General features: G+C 38.1%; 1 protein-coding gene across 5 annotated transcripts in view; it reads left to right on the forward strand.

Annotated features, from left to right (window-relative positions):
• RABGAP1 (RAB GTPase activating protein 1) overlaps nucleotides 1-16,813 on the forward strand; it is a 168,077-nt gene that overhangs the window by 36,592 nt on the left and 114,672 nt on the right. For 3 of the 5 annotated variants that reach the window (XM_010382465.2, XM_030919533.1, XM_030919534.1), the window contains 4 exons: nucleotides 9,883-10,117; nucleotides 11,576-11,780; nucleotides 14,640-14,814; nucleotides 15,398-15,555. In XM_010382465.2, the coding sequence (XP_010380767.1) occupies nucleotides 9,883-10,117; nucleotides 11,576-11,780; nucleotides 14,640-14,814; nucleotides 15,398-15,555 (773 nt within the window). Of the gene's footprint in view, nucleotides 1-9,882; nucleotides 10,168-11,575; nucleotides 11,781-14,639; nucleotides 14,815-15,397; nucleotides 15,556-16,813 lie in introns of all 5 variants that reach the window. The other 2 variants (XM_030919536.1, XM_030919535.1) reach the window with 2 other exon arrangements.

Here is a 16,813-nt window from a genome sequence, read left to right on the forward strand (position 1 = left end):
AAAATACAAAAATTGGCTGGGTCACATGCGTGTAATCTCAGCTACTTGGGAGGCTGAGACATGAGAACTGCTTGAACCCGGGAGGCAGAGGTTGCAGTGAGCAGAAATTGCACCACTGCACTCCAACCTGGGCTACAGAACGAGATTCTGTCCCCCCCCCCCCCCGCAAAAAAAAAAAAAAGATGCAGGAAGAGGATCAGTGGCTTAAGTTTTGGACAGAATAAGTTTGATATATCCGACTGAAGGTATCTATCCAGTAGACAGTTGAGGAAGAGATTGTAGGTATAGATTTGGGATTGTTGGTATGGTGTTGGGAGTAGATACCGTACAGTGGCACAGAAGAGTCTAATAACGTGAAGTTAATGCCAAAGACAGAATCCTGGGTGAGCACCTTTAAGAGGATAGATAGAAAAAAGGAACAGTTGTCTTCTCAAATTGCATCTTTTGTGGAAATCATACTTTTTCTGTTTTATTTTAGGTCAGATTTTTTTAGATAAAATTTACACCAGTAAAATGCAACCCTCTTAATTGTACAGTCCTGAGTTTTAACAAATGTAAAGTCTCATGTAACGACCAGCACAGTCAAGATGGAGAATACTTTTATTACTCCCAAAAGTCCCCCTGTGCTTCTATATAGTCATACCTTTATTCCCCTTCCCTGGTAACCAGTGATCTGATTTCTGTCCCTATAGTTTTGCCTTTTCCAGAATGCCAGGTAAGTGGAGTCATACAGTATGTAGTCCTTTTGTGTCTGGCTTCTTTTACATAGAAAAATGCTTTTGAGATTTGTCCATGTTACTGTGTGTATTCGTAGTTTATTCCTTTTTATTGCTTAGTGGTATTCCATTTTATAGATCTATAAGAATCTTTTTATTAATCCACTTACCAGTGAATAAACATTTGGGTTGTATTCAGTTTTTGGCTTTATGAATAATGCATTAACATTTGCAGCCAGGCATTGGTGGTGTGTTCCTGTAATCTCAGCAACTTGGGAGGCTGAGATGGGAAGATAGCTTGAGCCCAGAAGTTTGAGGCTGCAGTGAACTATGGTTGTGCCACTCTCCTGCAGCTTGGTCAGTAGAGAAAAACCCTGTCTCTCAAAAAATAATTTGCAAACATTTTTGTGTAGACATATGTTTTTATTTTTCTTGAGTAAATAATACCTAAGAGCGAGTCATATGGTAAGTGTAATGTTTAACCTTATAAAACTTTATAAAAAATGGATAATGTGACTAGACCATTTTGCATTCCCAACAGCAGTGTACGAGAGTTTCTAGTTGCTCCTTGTTCTTGCCAGCCCTTCCTGTTGTCAGAATTGTTTTAAATTTTAGTCATTCATTTTATTTTATGTTATTTTATTTTATGTTATATTATTTTATTTTAAACAGGGTCTCACTCTGTTGCCCAGGCTAGGTATCAGTGGCGTAGTCTCACTGCAGCCTCAACCTCCTGCGTTCAAGTGATCCTCCCACCTCAGCCTCTTGAGTAGCTGGGACCAACGTGTGTGCCAATGCCTCTGGCTAATTTTTAAAATTTTTGTGGAGTCGGGGTCTCACCATGTTGCCCAGGCTAGTTTCAAACTCCTAGAGACAGACAATCCACCTGCCTCAGCCTCCTAAAGTGCTAGGATCATAGGCATGAACCACCACGCCCAGACTATAGTCATTCTTTTAGGGGTTTAGAGGCATCCTATTATAATTTTTCTTTCCCTGATGGCTAGTGATGTTGAGTTTCTTTTTATGGGCTAATTTGCCATCTGTGTATCTTTAGTGAAATGTGCTTTTTTTTTTTTTTTGGAGACGGAGTCTCGCTCTGTCGCCCAGGCTGGAGTGCAGTGGCCGGATCTCAGCTCACTGCAAGCTCCGCCTTCCGGGTTTACACAATATTCTCCTGCCTCAGCCTCCCGAGTAGCTGGGACTACAGGCGCCCGCCACCTCACCCGGCTAGTTTTTTGTATTTTTTAGTAGAGACGGGGTTTCACCATGTTAGCCAGGATGGTCTCGATCTCCTGACCTCATAATCCGCCTGTCTCGGCCTCCCAAAGTGCTGGAATTACAATGCACTTTTAAATTGGGTTAGTTTGTTTTCTTCTTAAGAGTTCTCTATTCCAGATAGAAGTCCTTCATCAGATATATGACTTGCAAATATTTTCTCCAGGTCTGGCTTATCTTTTCATTCTCTTAAGAGTTTCTTTTGAGCAGAACTTTTTAATTTTAATGAAGTTCATGTTCTCAAGTTTTTCTTTTATGATTCATACTTTTTGTGTCCTAAGAAATCTCTATGTCACAAAGATTTCTCCTGTGTTTTATTCTGTGTGCTTTATAGTTTTAGGGCACACTTAGGTTTGTAATCCTTTTTGAGTTAATTTTTTGTGTATGATGTGAACTCTTGAGATTCATGTACTTGCATATAGATGTCAGATTAATTCCAGCTTCATTTGTTTTGTCACTTTCTCCATTTAATAACCTTGACAATTTTGTTGAAAATCAGTTGGCCATATAGGCACATCTATTTCTGGACTCTGTTCTGTGCCATTGATCTATATATTTGCCTTTTCACTGATACCACAGTGTCTTCATTACTTTACCTGAAACTACATTTATTTTAGAGATGATTGTGGTATCTGTTAGGAATGCTATTGGCAGCAAGGAAGAGAGCCCTACTAAGAGTGGGTTTATTTTTCTGCTATAAGAAGTCTGGACATAAGCAGTTGCTAGTTGGTTTAACTTGTTCATCCATACCAGGGTTCAACAGACTATAGCCTGCTGGCCCAATCTGGCCTGCCACCTGTTTTTGTAAATAAAGTGTAATTGGAACATAGCCACATTAGTTTGTTTACACATTGTTTATGGCTGCTTTCATGCTACAAAGTCAGAGTTGAGTAGCTGCAAGAGAAACTACATATAAAGCCTGCAAAGCCTAAAATATTTATTATCTGGCCCTTTACAGAAAATGTTTCTTAACTTCTGATCTATACCATTAAGGACCGAATTTCTTTTATCCACTCATTGATTTTTGGCTCACTGACTCTTTTTTAAGATAGGGGGTCTCCTTATGTTGCCCAGACTGGCCTCAAGTGATCCTTCCCCACAGCCTCCTGAGTAGCTGGGACTGTAGGCACAGGCCACTGTGCTTGACTTGGTTTACTGACATTTTGTTCTGTGTCACCTCATTCATAGTACATCCCCCATGGTTCTATATGCATGTTCCAAGGCAAGAAGAAGAGAGAAAGGGGGTAACAGCAGTCATGCTCATTTATTTTATTGGGAAAATCAACAGTCTTCCAGAAGCTTCCCAGCCAATTTCTGTTTACATCTGAAAGGCTAAAATTGTGTTATATAGTAAGCCATAGCCGTAAGGGAGGCTGGAAACTAAATAGGCAACTTTTCTTTTTTATTTTTATTTATTTATTTTTTTTAATTATTATTATACTTTAAGTTCTAGGGTACATGTGCATAACGTGCAGGTTTGTTACATATGTATACTTATGCCATGTTGGTGTGCTGCACCCATCAACTCGTCAGCACCCATCAATTCATCATTTATATCATGTATAACTCCCCAATGCAATCCCTCCCTCCTCCCCATTCCCCATGATAGGCCCCAGTGTGTGATGTTCCCCTTCCCGAGTCCAAGTGATCTCATTGTTCAGTTCCCATCTATGAGTGAGAACATGCGGTGTTTGGTTTTCTCTTCTTGTGATAGTTTGCTAAGAATGATGGTTTCGAGCTGCATCCATGTCCCTACAAAGGACGCAAATTCATCCTTTTTTTATGGCTGCATAGTATTTTATGGAGTATATGTGCCACATTTTCTTAATCCAGTCTGTCACAGATGGACATTTGGGTTGATTCCAAGTCTTTGCTATTGTGAATAGTGCTGCAATAAACATACGTGTGCATGTGTCTTTGTAGTAGAATAATTTATAATCCTTTGGGTATATACCCAGTAGTGGGATGGCTGGGTCATATGGTACATCTAGTTCTAGATCCTTGAGGAATTGCCATACTGTTTTCCATAATGGTTGAACTAGTTTACAATCCCACCAACAGTGTAAAAGTGTTCCTATTTCTCCACATCCTCTCCAACACCTGTTGCAAGGAGAACTACAAACCACTGCTCAGTGAAATCAAAGAGGACACAAACAAATGGAAGAACATACCGTGCTCATGGATAGGAAGAATCAATATCGTGAAAATGGCCATACTGCCCAAGGTTATTTATAGATTCAATGCCATCCCCATCAAGCTACCAATGAGTTTCTTCACAGAATTGGAAAAAACTGCTTTAAAGTTCATATGGAACCAAAAAAGAGCCTGCATTGCCAAGACAATCCTAAGTCAAAAGGACAAAGCTGGAGGCGTCACGCTACCTGATTTCAAACTATACTACAAGGCTACAGTAACCAAAACAGCATGGTACTGGTACCAAAACAGAGATATAGACCAATGGAACAGAACAGAGTCCTCAGAAATAATACCACACATCTACAGCCATGTGATCTTTGACAAACCTGAGAGAAACAAGAAATGGGGAAAGGATTCCCTATTTAATAAATGGTGCTGGGAAAATTGGCTAGCCATAAGTAGAAAGCTGAAACTGGATCCTTTCCTTACCCCTTATACGAAGATTAATTCAAGATGGATTAGAGACTTAAATGTTAGACCTAATACCATAAAAACCCTAGAAGAAAATCTAGGTAGTACCATTCAGGACATAGGCATGGGCAAGGACTTCATGTCTAAAACACCAAAAGCAACGGCAGCAAAAGCCAAAATTGACAAATGGGATCTAATTAAACTAAAGAGCTTTTGCACAGCAAAAGAAACTACCATCAGAGTGAACAGGCAACCTACAGAATGGGAGAAAATTTTTGCAATCTGCTCATCTGACAAAGGGCTAATATCCAGAATCTACAAAGAACTCAAACAAATATACGAGAAAAAAACAAACAACCCCATCAAAAAGTGGGGAAAGGATATGAACAGACATTTCTCAAAAGAAGATATTCATACAGCCAACAGACACATGAAAAAATGCTCATCATCACTGGCCATCAGAGAAATGCAAATCAAAACCACAATGAGATACCATCTCACACCAGTTAGAATGGCAATCATTAAGAAGTCAGGAAACAACAGGTGTTGGAGAGGATGTGGAGAAATAGGAACACTTTTACACTGTTGGTGGGATTGTAAACTAGTTCAACCATTATGGAAAACAGTATGGCAATTCCTCAAGGATCTAGAACTAGATGTACCATATGACCCAGCCATCCCACTACTGGGTATATACCCAAAGGATTATAAATTAGTCTACTACAAAGACACATGTACACGTATGTTTATTGCGGCACTATTCACAATAGCAAAGACTTGGAATCAACCCAAATGTCCATCTGTGACAGACTGGATTAAGAAAATGTGGCACATATACACCATGGAATACTATGCAGCCATAAAAAAGGATGAGTTTGCGTCCTTTGTAGGGACATGGATGCAGCTGGAAACCATCATTCTTAGCAAACTATCACAAGAAGAGAAAACCAAACACCGCATGTTCTCACTCATAGGTGGGAACTGAACAATGAGATCACTTGGACTCCGGAAGGGGAACATCACACACTGGGGTCTATCATGGGGAGGGGGGAGGGGGGAGGAGGGAGGGATTGCATTGGGGAGTTATACATGATATAAATGATGAATTGATGGGTGCTGACGAGTTGATGGGTGCAGCACACCAACATGGCATAAGTATACATATGTAACAAACCTGCACGTTATGCACATGTACCCTAGAACTTAAAGTATAATAAAAAAAAATAAAAAAAAAAAAAAAAAAAAAAAAACCACAATGAGATACCATCTCACACCAGTTAGAGTGGCAATCATTAAATAGGCAACTTTTCTAGCCTCTCTAGTGGAGATGGGCATGTGCCAAAAGTAACAGTCATTCGCAGTTAGTCCTTTTATCGTAATGAACCATTCATATTAGAAAATAAATGTAGCCGTAAGGGAGGCTGGAAACTAAATAGGCGACTTTCCTAGCCTCTCTAGTGGAGATAAGTATGGGCCAAAAGTAACAGTCATTCACAGTTAGTCCTTTTATCATAATGAATCATTCATATTAGAAAATAAATGAACTGTGTAAGTTCCTAGCCCAGTGATTCTCAAACTTTGTTACATGTGAACGTCTCATAGGGTGCAGAATATAGATTCTTGGGGCCCATGCACAGAGGTTTTTCTTGGATGGAGTCAAGGGATTTGCATTTTCAAAAAGTACCATATGCATTCTGATGCACATGTGGATCCTCTGGCAAATACTATGCTGACATCGTACTTTGGGATTTTGATTTGAGGCAGTGTTTCTCAGTGATTCTGTGTATCAGAATCATCTGTGGAGGTTTTTTGTTTGTTTGTTTGTTTGAGATAGAGTCTCACTCTGTCGCCCAGACTAGAGTGCAGTGGTGCGATCTTGGCTCACTGCAACCTCTGCTCCCCCAGGTTCAACGATTCTCCTCTTTAAGTCTTTAAGCCTCCGAGTGGTTGGTACTACAGGTGCATGCCACAATGCCTGGCTGACTTTTGTATTTTTTAGTAGAGACAGGGTTGCGCCATGTTGACCAGACTGGTCTTAAACTCCTGGCCTCAAGTAATCTGCCTGCCTCGGCCTCTCCAAGTGCTGGAGTTATAGGTTTGAGCCACTGCATCCAGCAAAAAACCAACTTTTTAAAGCAGAACTTCTGAAAAAAGATTAATATGTATTAATGTTGACTGTGTGACAGATGCCATACTATATATTACATGCTTTTGTTCATTTCATATTCCCTAGTAATACTGATAATTTTTTTGGATAGTGATAGTCAAAAATCATTAATCTAAGATTGTTTCTCAGAGTGCGGTTCCCAGACTAGCAGCATCACTGTGATCTGGAAATTTTTTAGAAATTCAAATTATTGAGTACCACCCCAGACTTACTTATTTGGAAACTCAGGTAGGGCCCAACAGTCTGTTTCAGCAAGCTCTCCTGGTAATTCTGATGCATGTCAAAGTTTCAGAACCTTGAAAGGCACTGCTGAATGTTTCCCAGCTTGGTTTAGACAAAATTAATTGACTGTCTTAAAAATAAAAAAGAACTTAATTGATTAAAGTATATTGGCCGGGCGTAGTGGCTCACGACTGTAATCCCAGCACTTTGGGAGGCCAAGGTGGGTGGATCACTTGAGGTCAGGAGTTCAAGACCAGCCTGGCCAACATGACGAAACCCCATCTCTACTAAAAATACAAAAACTAGCTGGGTGTGTTGGCACGCGCCTGTAATCCCAGCTACTTGGGATGTTGAGGCAGAAGAATCGGCTGAACCTGGGAGGCAGAGGTTGCACTAAGCCAAGATTGTGTCACTGCACTCCAGCCTGGGCAACAGACAGAGCGAGACTCTACCTCAAAAAAAAAAAAAAAAAAAGGTATGTGTACTATACTGTCACAGGTAGTAATTTGGAATTGCATTGAAGATTCGCAAATGATCTAACATGATAATTGTTGAGTATTGTATTTGATAAGATTATTCAAGGCATTTGTTAGATTACTATCTTTAAACCACTCTTAAAACTATTTTGTGTGTGTACATTACTTTTTCCTAGTTTTTAAGGAAGAGTTAAGGACATTGAAGATAGTTCTTACGTTTATAAAATTTATAAAGTAGGAAAGAATGCAAGATAAACATGTATAAACACAAGGCAAATATATAAACATGTTTTATTTTAGGGTTAGCTGCATTTCTGTGATTGGTAAATATGTTACAACGTAGGCAGCCTATCCCAACAGAAGACTTGGGTTTACTCATATGCCAAAGAGCAAAACAGTACTTCATAGCATGTAGTATGTCTTTCTTCAATTCCAGTTGCATTCCCAATTGTAGTTACTAATTGCTTCAACAGGGAATCTAATATCTTCTCTCATCTGCTTTTGGGAAGCTATATAATTCTACTCCTATATGTTATTTCTCCCTACCCTTAGAAAAGTTAGTTTAGGTTCACTTGGGCTGTCTTTTGCTTACTGCAGGTGATGCAGTATTTCTTCTCCAGTTTTGAAAAGAGGCTAATTGGATCTAAGCTTTAGTTTGATTTTTAGGTGCTTTAAGAGCTTTTTAAGCTGGTCATGGTGGCACTGCCTGTAGTCACAGTTACTTGGGAGGCTGATGAGGGAGGATCACTTGAGCCCAGGAGTTCAAGTCCACCCTGGGCAACATAGTGATACAGTGTCTCTTTTAAAAAAAAGTTTTTGCGACAGGGTTTTGCTTTGTCGCCCAGGCTGGAGTGCAGTGGTGTGATCTCAGGTTACTGTAGCCTCAATTCCACGAGCTCCAGCGATCCTCCCACCTCAGCCTCCCAGTAGCTGGGACCACAGGCACATGCTACCATGCATGGCTAATTTTTGTATTTTTGGTAGAGACGGGGTTTCACCATGTTGCCCAGGCTGGTCTTGAACTCCTGAGGTCAAGCAGTCTGCCCACCTCAGCCTCTCAAAGTGCTGGGATTATAGGCATGAGCCACTGTGCCCATCAAAAAAAAAAAAAAAAAAAGAAGCCCAACTTTTTTAAGCAGAACTTCTGAAAAAAGAAATTCAGTTGCACTTGTATATGTGTAGAATCTGATTTAACAAAGGGTTAAAATTACTCAGCCCACTTGTACTTCCATTAGCAATAACTCCAAACATGAAATGAAATTCACAGAAACAGAAATTGTCACTGAAGCCAAGAAAGAGGTCTTTATTTCTAAGGCAAAAGTACTTGAAGTGTTGGAATTTCCTTGGGAAAATGTCAGCAAAAAAGACTTGTCTTTTTCTCAATTATAATTTGCAGCAAAAGAGACGAAGTTTATGGAATTACGAAAGCCCGAATCAATAAAAATACTTGAATTGGATTTCTTGGTAGCCCAGAGATACCTACCTCTGTTATTGGAATTTTGCTTCCTAGCCTCTGTGTTAATTTTGCTAGGGTAGGCCTCATTCTCTTAGCCCTGACGAATTTAACTTTTTGTTAGGTTTTAGTCTTCAGAAAGCCTCCTAAATCAGGGCTCCCTCTGTTTTCCCGTGACTTCATTTTTCAAACTCAATTTTTTTTTGTTAATTTTTTTAGTATTTCTTAAGCATTTAGTGACAACACTGTGTTGTGTCACTTGTGGTTTTCCTTGGCATTGACCAGTCTCCACTTGATTTTGCACTTACTTGCTTCCTTGTTGAGGAGCTAGTAATAACCCATCATGACTCCATAAAATTACTTGATATTGAAATAGAGTGCTTTTATTTCTCAGGACTATTTTGTATGTTCATGTCAGCTTTACTCAAGTGTTTCAGAACTTTCAGAACTTGTTCATATCATGTAAGTCTTCCTCAGAAATACAAGAGACTTGCATATGACAGAAGTGGTAAAATACCTGTGAAAATGTATTGCCTAATATGTATGTTTCTGTTGATATCTTTTGGAAGCAAGCACATTTTCCCTTTTTTCTTAAGGGCTAGAGGAGACACTAAGATATTCTTCTTAAAAGCATTATTTCTTATCAGACAAAATTACAAGTCTTTTAATTATTGTTAGTTTAGGACACAGTAAAATACTTTAATAACATTGGCAGGCTATCGCATATATTTCTGGGTATTAGTCTCAAGTTCACTATGTACTTTTTCATGAAAAACTATATAAATTGAGAGAGCAGCTGCGCCCTTGTTTGTTGCAGATCTTGATTTATTCTATTTCTAAAAAAAATTTCAGAAGATATCTGTATCAAAAGAAATGCTAATGATTTTCTTTGGAATGTGGAACCATTTTAATCAGTACTGGCCAATCTTTCTCACTTTGCTGATTGCATGTATTTGTGACCCTTAGATTGTAGGGAATGGAAGTGAACAGCAGCTGCAAAAAGAGCTAGCAGATGTACTGATGGATCCTCCAATGGATGACCAGCCAGGGGAAAAGGAGCCTGTGAAAAGGTCACAACTGGATGGTGAAGGAGATGGGCCTCTTTCTAATCAGCTCTCCGCTTCATCCACCATTAACCCTGTGCCATTAGTAGGGCTCCAAAAACCAGAGATGAGCCTGCCAGTGAAACCTGGACAAGGAGGTTAGGATTGCTGCATTGCTTGCGTAACTGAAGGTTATTGTTTTTAATATGTGAGTGTCCACCCTGTACTAGGTTTTATTTAGAACAGGCAAAAACCATTGTCTACATTCTCTAGAATCTCTAAATTCTAAATCTAAGGGGATGTGAGAGGAGTAAAAATATGTATACCATTCTGATTTCCTTTTAAGTGTATTTCAGTTGTACCAAGGAAAGAGAAAATACAACTAAAGGAAACAGAGGGAGTCTTTTTTTTTTTTTTTCCCAGAATGCTTAAAGATTTTTCAAAGAAGGAAGGAATATGAGTTCAATATTTGAGAAATGGAGGGATAATTCTGGGTAAACAGATGTTTGCTCCAGACCTGTATAGCTCTATAGGAGCAGTTGCCAAGTTGAAAAAGGAAGACTAGAACATGGGACAGAAAGACATAGTATGGGAGGAGAAGGACAACTTAAAGGCTCATTTGGAAAAGCAGGTGTTAAAACTATAGATGTTATTGGGAAAGGAAAGCCAAAGGGATTGAGAGAACATAATGAAGTGGCTAAGATGATGAATAAGAGAAATAACTGTAACAGTGCAGGTCAGAAAGATGACAATTAGGCCAGGCGTGGTGGCTCACGCCTGTAATCCCAGCACGTTGGGAGGCCGAGGCAGGCGGATCACAAGGTCAGGAGATCAGGACCATCCTGGCCAACATGGTGAAACCCTGTCTCTATTAAAATACAAAAAATTAGCCAGGTGTGGTGGTGCACACCTGGAGTCACAGCTACTTGGGAGGCTGAGGCAGGGGCATTGTTTGAAACCAGGAGGCAGAGGTTGCAATGAGCCGAGATTGTCCCACTGCAGTTCAGCCTGGCGACAGAGCGAGACTCTGTCTCAAAAAAAGAAGACAATCAGAGATAGTTTTCAGAGTGAAAAAATACTAAATGTATATTTGACCTAAATGTAAATTACAAAGTCAAAACAAATTAGAAGAGGCAGAAAAGTGAATCAAATCTGAATCTGATTGAGACTGACTCTAATAGCACCATATTTTGAGTATCCTTTGTCTGAAATGCTTGGGACCGGAAGTGTTTCAGATTTCAGATGTTTTTGGATTTTGAAATATGCATATAATTACCTGCTGAGCACCCCAAATCCAATAATTTGAAATCTGAAATTCCCCAAATAGTGTTTAAGTGTCATGTAGGTGCTCAAAAGGTTTTGAAATTTGAAGCATTTCATATTTCAGAGTTTTGAATTTAGGATACTCAACCTGTACCTAAAAATCTTGGTGTTTCTGACAGAGTTCTAGTGTGAGATTTCTGGCTTTCATGGGCATTTCTTTTAGGGTATGGCATATTATCTCATTAATACTTAATTTTAGACCCTAAATGTTACTTGCTGATTTTTACTTGCTAATCATATCAACAAAATATCAAAGTGAAAATAATCACTTCCTTATTCTTTGTTTCTTTCAGATTCTGAAGCTTCAAGTCCTTTCACACCAGTGGCCGATGAGGACAGCGTAGTTTTCAGTAAACTGACTTACTTAGGCTGTGCCTCAGTAAATGCTCCCAGGAGTGAAGTGGAAGCCTTAAGGATGATGTCCATCTTAAGAAGCCAGTGTCAGATTTCACTAAATGTTACCCTTTCAGTGCCAAATGTATCTGAAGGAATTGTGAGGTGAGACTGGTTTATTGAAATATTTTAGTATTTACATCAGATCTCTGACCTGTTGCTTTAGAAAGAAGCAATAGTGAATAAAATACATATTAATACTTACTTTACTTGTGTAATGTTTCATATACCTGACACTCATGTCTTCCAAGGACTGTAACCTTTGTGAAAAATGGTCACTTATTTGTAATAGTTTTTCATACTCTTCCTAGTCATGTATAGTACATTAGACTTTCAATGTTTTGGGGATAAATGAACTGCATTGACATGAGTCAGCCTAAAAGATTATATTTTCCATGTTCCTTTGATGAAAATACAAGCTTGACACATTAGTTCAAAATGGAGTTTCATGCTGCGTTTGAAAGTTACAAAAATGTATTATTAAATATTAACTATACTAGTACACCCCTTAATTTTTGTGATGAGAAAACTGGCCAGGTACAGTGGTTCATGCCTGTAATCCCAGCACTTTGAGAGGCTGAGACGGGTTGATCACTTAAGTTCAGGGGTTCGAGACCAGCCTGGACAACATGGTGAAACCCTGTCTCTACAAAACATAAAAAAATTAGCCAGGCATGGTCGCACGCACCTGTAGTTCCAGCTACTCAGGAGCCTGAAATGGGAGGATCACCTGAGGCTGGGAGTTGAAGGCTGCAGTGAGCTGTGATCATGCCACTTCACTCCAGACTGAGTGACAAAGTGAGACCCTGTCTCAACAAAACAAAATGAAAAAAAGATGAAATAACTGAGGCACAGAGAAGCCTCTAGAAATGGCTGTTTATACTAATAGAACAAATAACAATTGCAGATAGCTAACCAGATGTCTGTATCAACCAGCTAAATATACAGTTGCTCAATAAGTCAGATGAGTGCAGCTAAAATACATTTTTTCCCCTGTTACCAAAGATACATGCTTATTTTAAAAAATTACCACATAAAATAGCCTTAGTTCTACTCTACCACTAATAAATACAGTTAACATCTTGGCTTATTAAGATCTTTGCATATTGGTATGTGTATATGTCTATGTATGTGTGAATATACCTGCATATATATACGTACATAATTATACAACTGTTAGAATCAACTTTTTTTTAACAACAATGGAACTGTCCATACCATCTTGTACTTAGTTTTATATCATAAACCTCTTTTCATGCCAGTAAATATGATTAAAAATTTTAATTTATGATGGCACATTAATGGCTTATACATAAATAACCCATCTCTTATATTAGACATCTTAAGGTTTTTATCTTTCAGAGAAAAAAGCATGACTAATGATAACTAATTTTAATTATACGGGAATATCAGTGTTTTAGAAATAGGTATCTTTGAGCTCAATCTTTTTAGACTTCCATTGATTTCCTTAGGATAAATTCCTAGAAGTAAACCTAATGAGTTTGTCTATTTTTATTGCTTCTGATAACATTGCCAACTAGCCATCTAGAAATACTGATCCAGTTTATACTTTTATCAGCAGTATATAGAGTGTCCATTTCTCAGTATCCTCAGAAGTATTTTGGACTTTCATGGTGACAGAGTAATAGCTGTCTGTTGATCGTAGTAAAATAATCTGTATATGTAATTTTTCCCCTGAAGTATTTAAAGAACTATTTCACAAAGACTCACAAATTATATTTATTAATGATAAACTATTAATAAAATTTGTTTAGCATTCATTTCTAAATGTTTCTTAGTCAGTACTCATTCCTCTAACTGAAGTTATACTTTAATATATTTTTAATTTTATAAAAGAAGTTAGAAAGCTAGTTGGTCTTACCCCCACATTTTCAGAATTTTCATGAAAGTGCTTTCAAACTTGCATTAGATCTTCTTCCTAGGTATTTCCATGATGAGCAAGGCCTTCTAGGCTTTCTGCATTAATGGCTCTACACACGTAGCGTTGAAATTGCGTAGTTTCTTTTTAGACCTTTCATAGTTGTGCCTTAGTGCCCTGAATAGAGTCTGGAATGTTTTAGGTATCACATAAATATTCGTTGAATAAGTAGATTTTTGAATGAATGCTATCCCTTTGATTTTTTACTGAATGACATCCTTTTGCTTTTATTCATGATTTTTTTTTGAGTTAGCATTTTGTATAATCGCTGTCTTTATTTTCCATGAATGAAAAAAAAAAACATGTTTCAGTCTGAGAAAAAGCATCAGTTTTTAGTTTTTTTATTTTTTCGTAGCAGATTAGGTCATTTTTTAAAGGAGATAATTAGAAACTCAGCTTCGCCAGGTGTGGTGGCCCACGCCTGTATTCCCAGCACTTTGGGAGGCCTAGGTGAGCAGATCACCTGAGGTCAGAAGATTGAGACCATCTGGCTAACATGCCCTGTCTCTACTAAAAATACAAAAAATAGCCAGGCATCGTGGCACATCCCTGTAATCCCAGCTACTTGGGAGGCTGAGGCAGGAGAATCCCTTGAACCCAGGAGGTGGAGGTTGCGGTGAGCCAAGATCGCGCCATTGCACTCCAGCCTGGCCAACAAGAGCGAAACTCCGTCTCAAAAAAAAAAAAAAAAGAGGCGCAACTTCAATGTATTTTGGTAAGCTAATTTACGTGTTCATCTTGTCTTTAGTTTGTTGCAGACTATATAAGAAATGTGCTTATTCATATTTTTTATACCTTTCTGTTTGCCTCCCTAAAACATGATACCATATGGTTTTTAGTACTATGGAATTATGTAATCAATAGCTTCCGGAATTCACATATGACTTATTAAAATTTAAGGTTAATATTAGCATACCAAATATATGATCTTCTTACTAGAAAGAATGAGTCTCACATCTTAATATAAACATAGTGCAGATTGTTCATAATTCCTCTAATATCTCTATGTCTTTTTCTCTGAACAGACTCTTAGATCCTCAGACAAACACTGAAATAGCAAACTACCCTATCTACAAAATCCTCTTCTGTGTCAGAGGGCATGATGGAACTCCTGAGAGTGACTGTTTTGCTTTCACTGAAAGTCATTACAATGCAGAGCTCTTCAGAATACACGTCTTCCGGTGTGAAATACAAGAAGCTGTAAGTCCTCAAGAGAAAACTCTCTGCAAATGAAACTTCACCAGTGCTCTCACTAGGTTGAAATGATTATGGTATTTATTATGGTCACTTATGAGCCAGATGAAATTCTCTGCTAGTGTTTTAGTGATTCTAGCCTGATGGGCCGACATATAATTTAACTAAAAATTTGATTAACCAGAACTTTGTTGTTACTACTAAGAATGTCAGAGGAGACCTGTTGGCTACTTTTGATTGGGTTAAGTAGGCATTCTGGTTCTAACGTTGACAGATTTGCAAACCATTTTTTTGAATCAAAACTTGTTAGGACTGTTTTCATTGTAATATCTTCAGATAGTTTCTAACAATTTAGGAAATGATTTTTAATTGGATTTATAGTGCTTACAGCCATTTCTTTTTTAAAACCCCTTGTCTGACCACTTTCAGTGTTGCTTGCTTTATAGGCCTAACAAATTAGGTAATTTACCAAAAGAAATAAGTGGGATAAAGATAATTATTGCCCTCCAAAGTAGGTAACCTTCCATCCTTAATAAAAGTATTTTATATCTCTTGATAACAGCCCATTTCCTAACATGTCTGGTTGTAGGTAAGCCGGATACTTTACAGTTTTGCCACTGCCTTCCGCCGTTCTGCCAAGCAGACCCCACTTTCAGCCACTGCTGCACCCCAGACTCCTGACAGTGACATCTTTACCTTCTCTGTGTCTTTAGAAATAAAAGAAGATGATGGTAAAGGTTATTTTAGGTAGGGAATCTTATTTTATTCATGTATTAACATGCTATGGTTCAGGGGAAATTCTAGGTCAGATTATAACTTTCATACCATAAGATGATTGCTTTTAAAGGGAGGGCTTTTAAAAAAATGTGGGTGATAAAGGAAAATAAATACATAAATTTAACAGAGGCAAAGTTTGAAGAATTTTAAAGCAATTTAAAAAAATTGTCATATGGGGAACATGTTACTACCTTCTTTTAGTCAGATACCAAGTGGCTAACTGCTCATAAAATATGGCCAAAGCGCTGGGCGCTGTGGCTCACGCCTGTAATCCCAGCACTTTGGGTGGCTAAAGTGGGCAGATCACCTGAGGTCAGGAATTTGAGACCAGCCTGACCAACATGGAGAAACCTTGTCTCTACTAAAAATACAAAATTAGCCGGGCATGGTGAAAGGTGCCTGTAATCTCAGCTACTCAGGAGGCTGAGGCAGGAGAATCGCTTGAACCCGGGAGGCGGAGGTGGTTGTAGTGAGCAGAGATCCTGCCATTGCACTCCAGCCTGGGCAACAAGAACGAAACTCCGTCTAAAAAAATAATAATAATAAATATATATATATATGTATATGTGTATATATAAATACACGTATATATACACATATGTGTATATGCACATATATACATATATACATACACACGTGTGTATATGTGTGTGTGTGTGTATATATGTATATACGTGTGTGTATATATGTATGTATATGGCCAAAGCTTAGTCAGCTGGATTTGTAGCTGTATTTGTTTTGCTGATTGTATTTGCTTGTTTTAGTTGGTTGATTTACTTGTATTAGTAATCGAAAAATCTTAAGCATTTTCAAGTCAGGTTTTCCCAGTAAAGTTATCTGCATACATTGGAAGGGGAGAAGTAAGGTCTGTGTCTGAAGTCTAATCTTCTGTAGGGTTAGAAGCACTGATTTTAATTTTTAAATGTAATGATAATTCTTTGAGTGGTGGAAAAAACCGTGGAATAGAAGTCAAAACTTAGCTTTAGTTTAATTGTTGTTACTATTAACAATGTCCCCATTTCCAAGTTTCTTTACATCTGTCAGTAATTTCCTCATTTGTTAAATGAGGTGGCTGGACTCTAAAACCCTCTCTGACTTTAAAATTTTATGGTTGCAAGATGACTTGATTTTTTAAAAATTATAGCCCATGTCACAAAATGATTGTATTATAATCAATAATTGCATGTCTGTTTCCTCCATGACTACTTCATTAAATTGGTAAAATGAA

The sequence above is a fragment of the Rhinopithecus roxellana genome, chromosome 16, assembly GCF_007565055.1.
Source record: "Rhinopithecus roxellana isolate Shanxi Qingling chromosome 16, ASM756505v1, whole genome shotgun sequence".
NCBI classification, from domain to species: Eukaryota; Metazoa; Chordata; class Mammalia; order Primates; family Cercopithecidae; genus Rhinopithecus; species Rhinopithecus roxellana.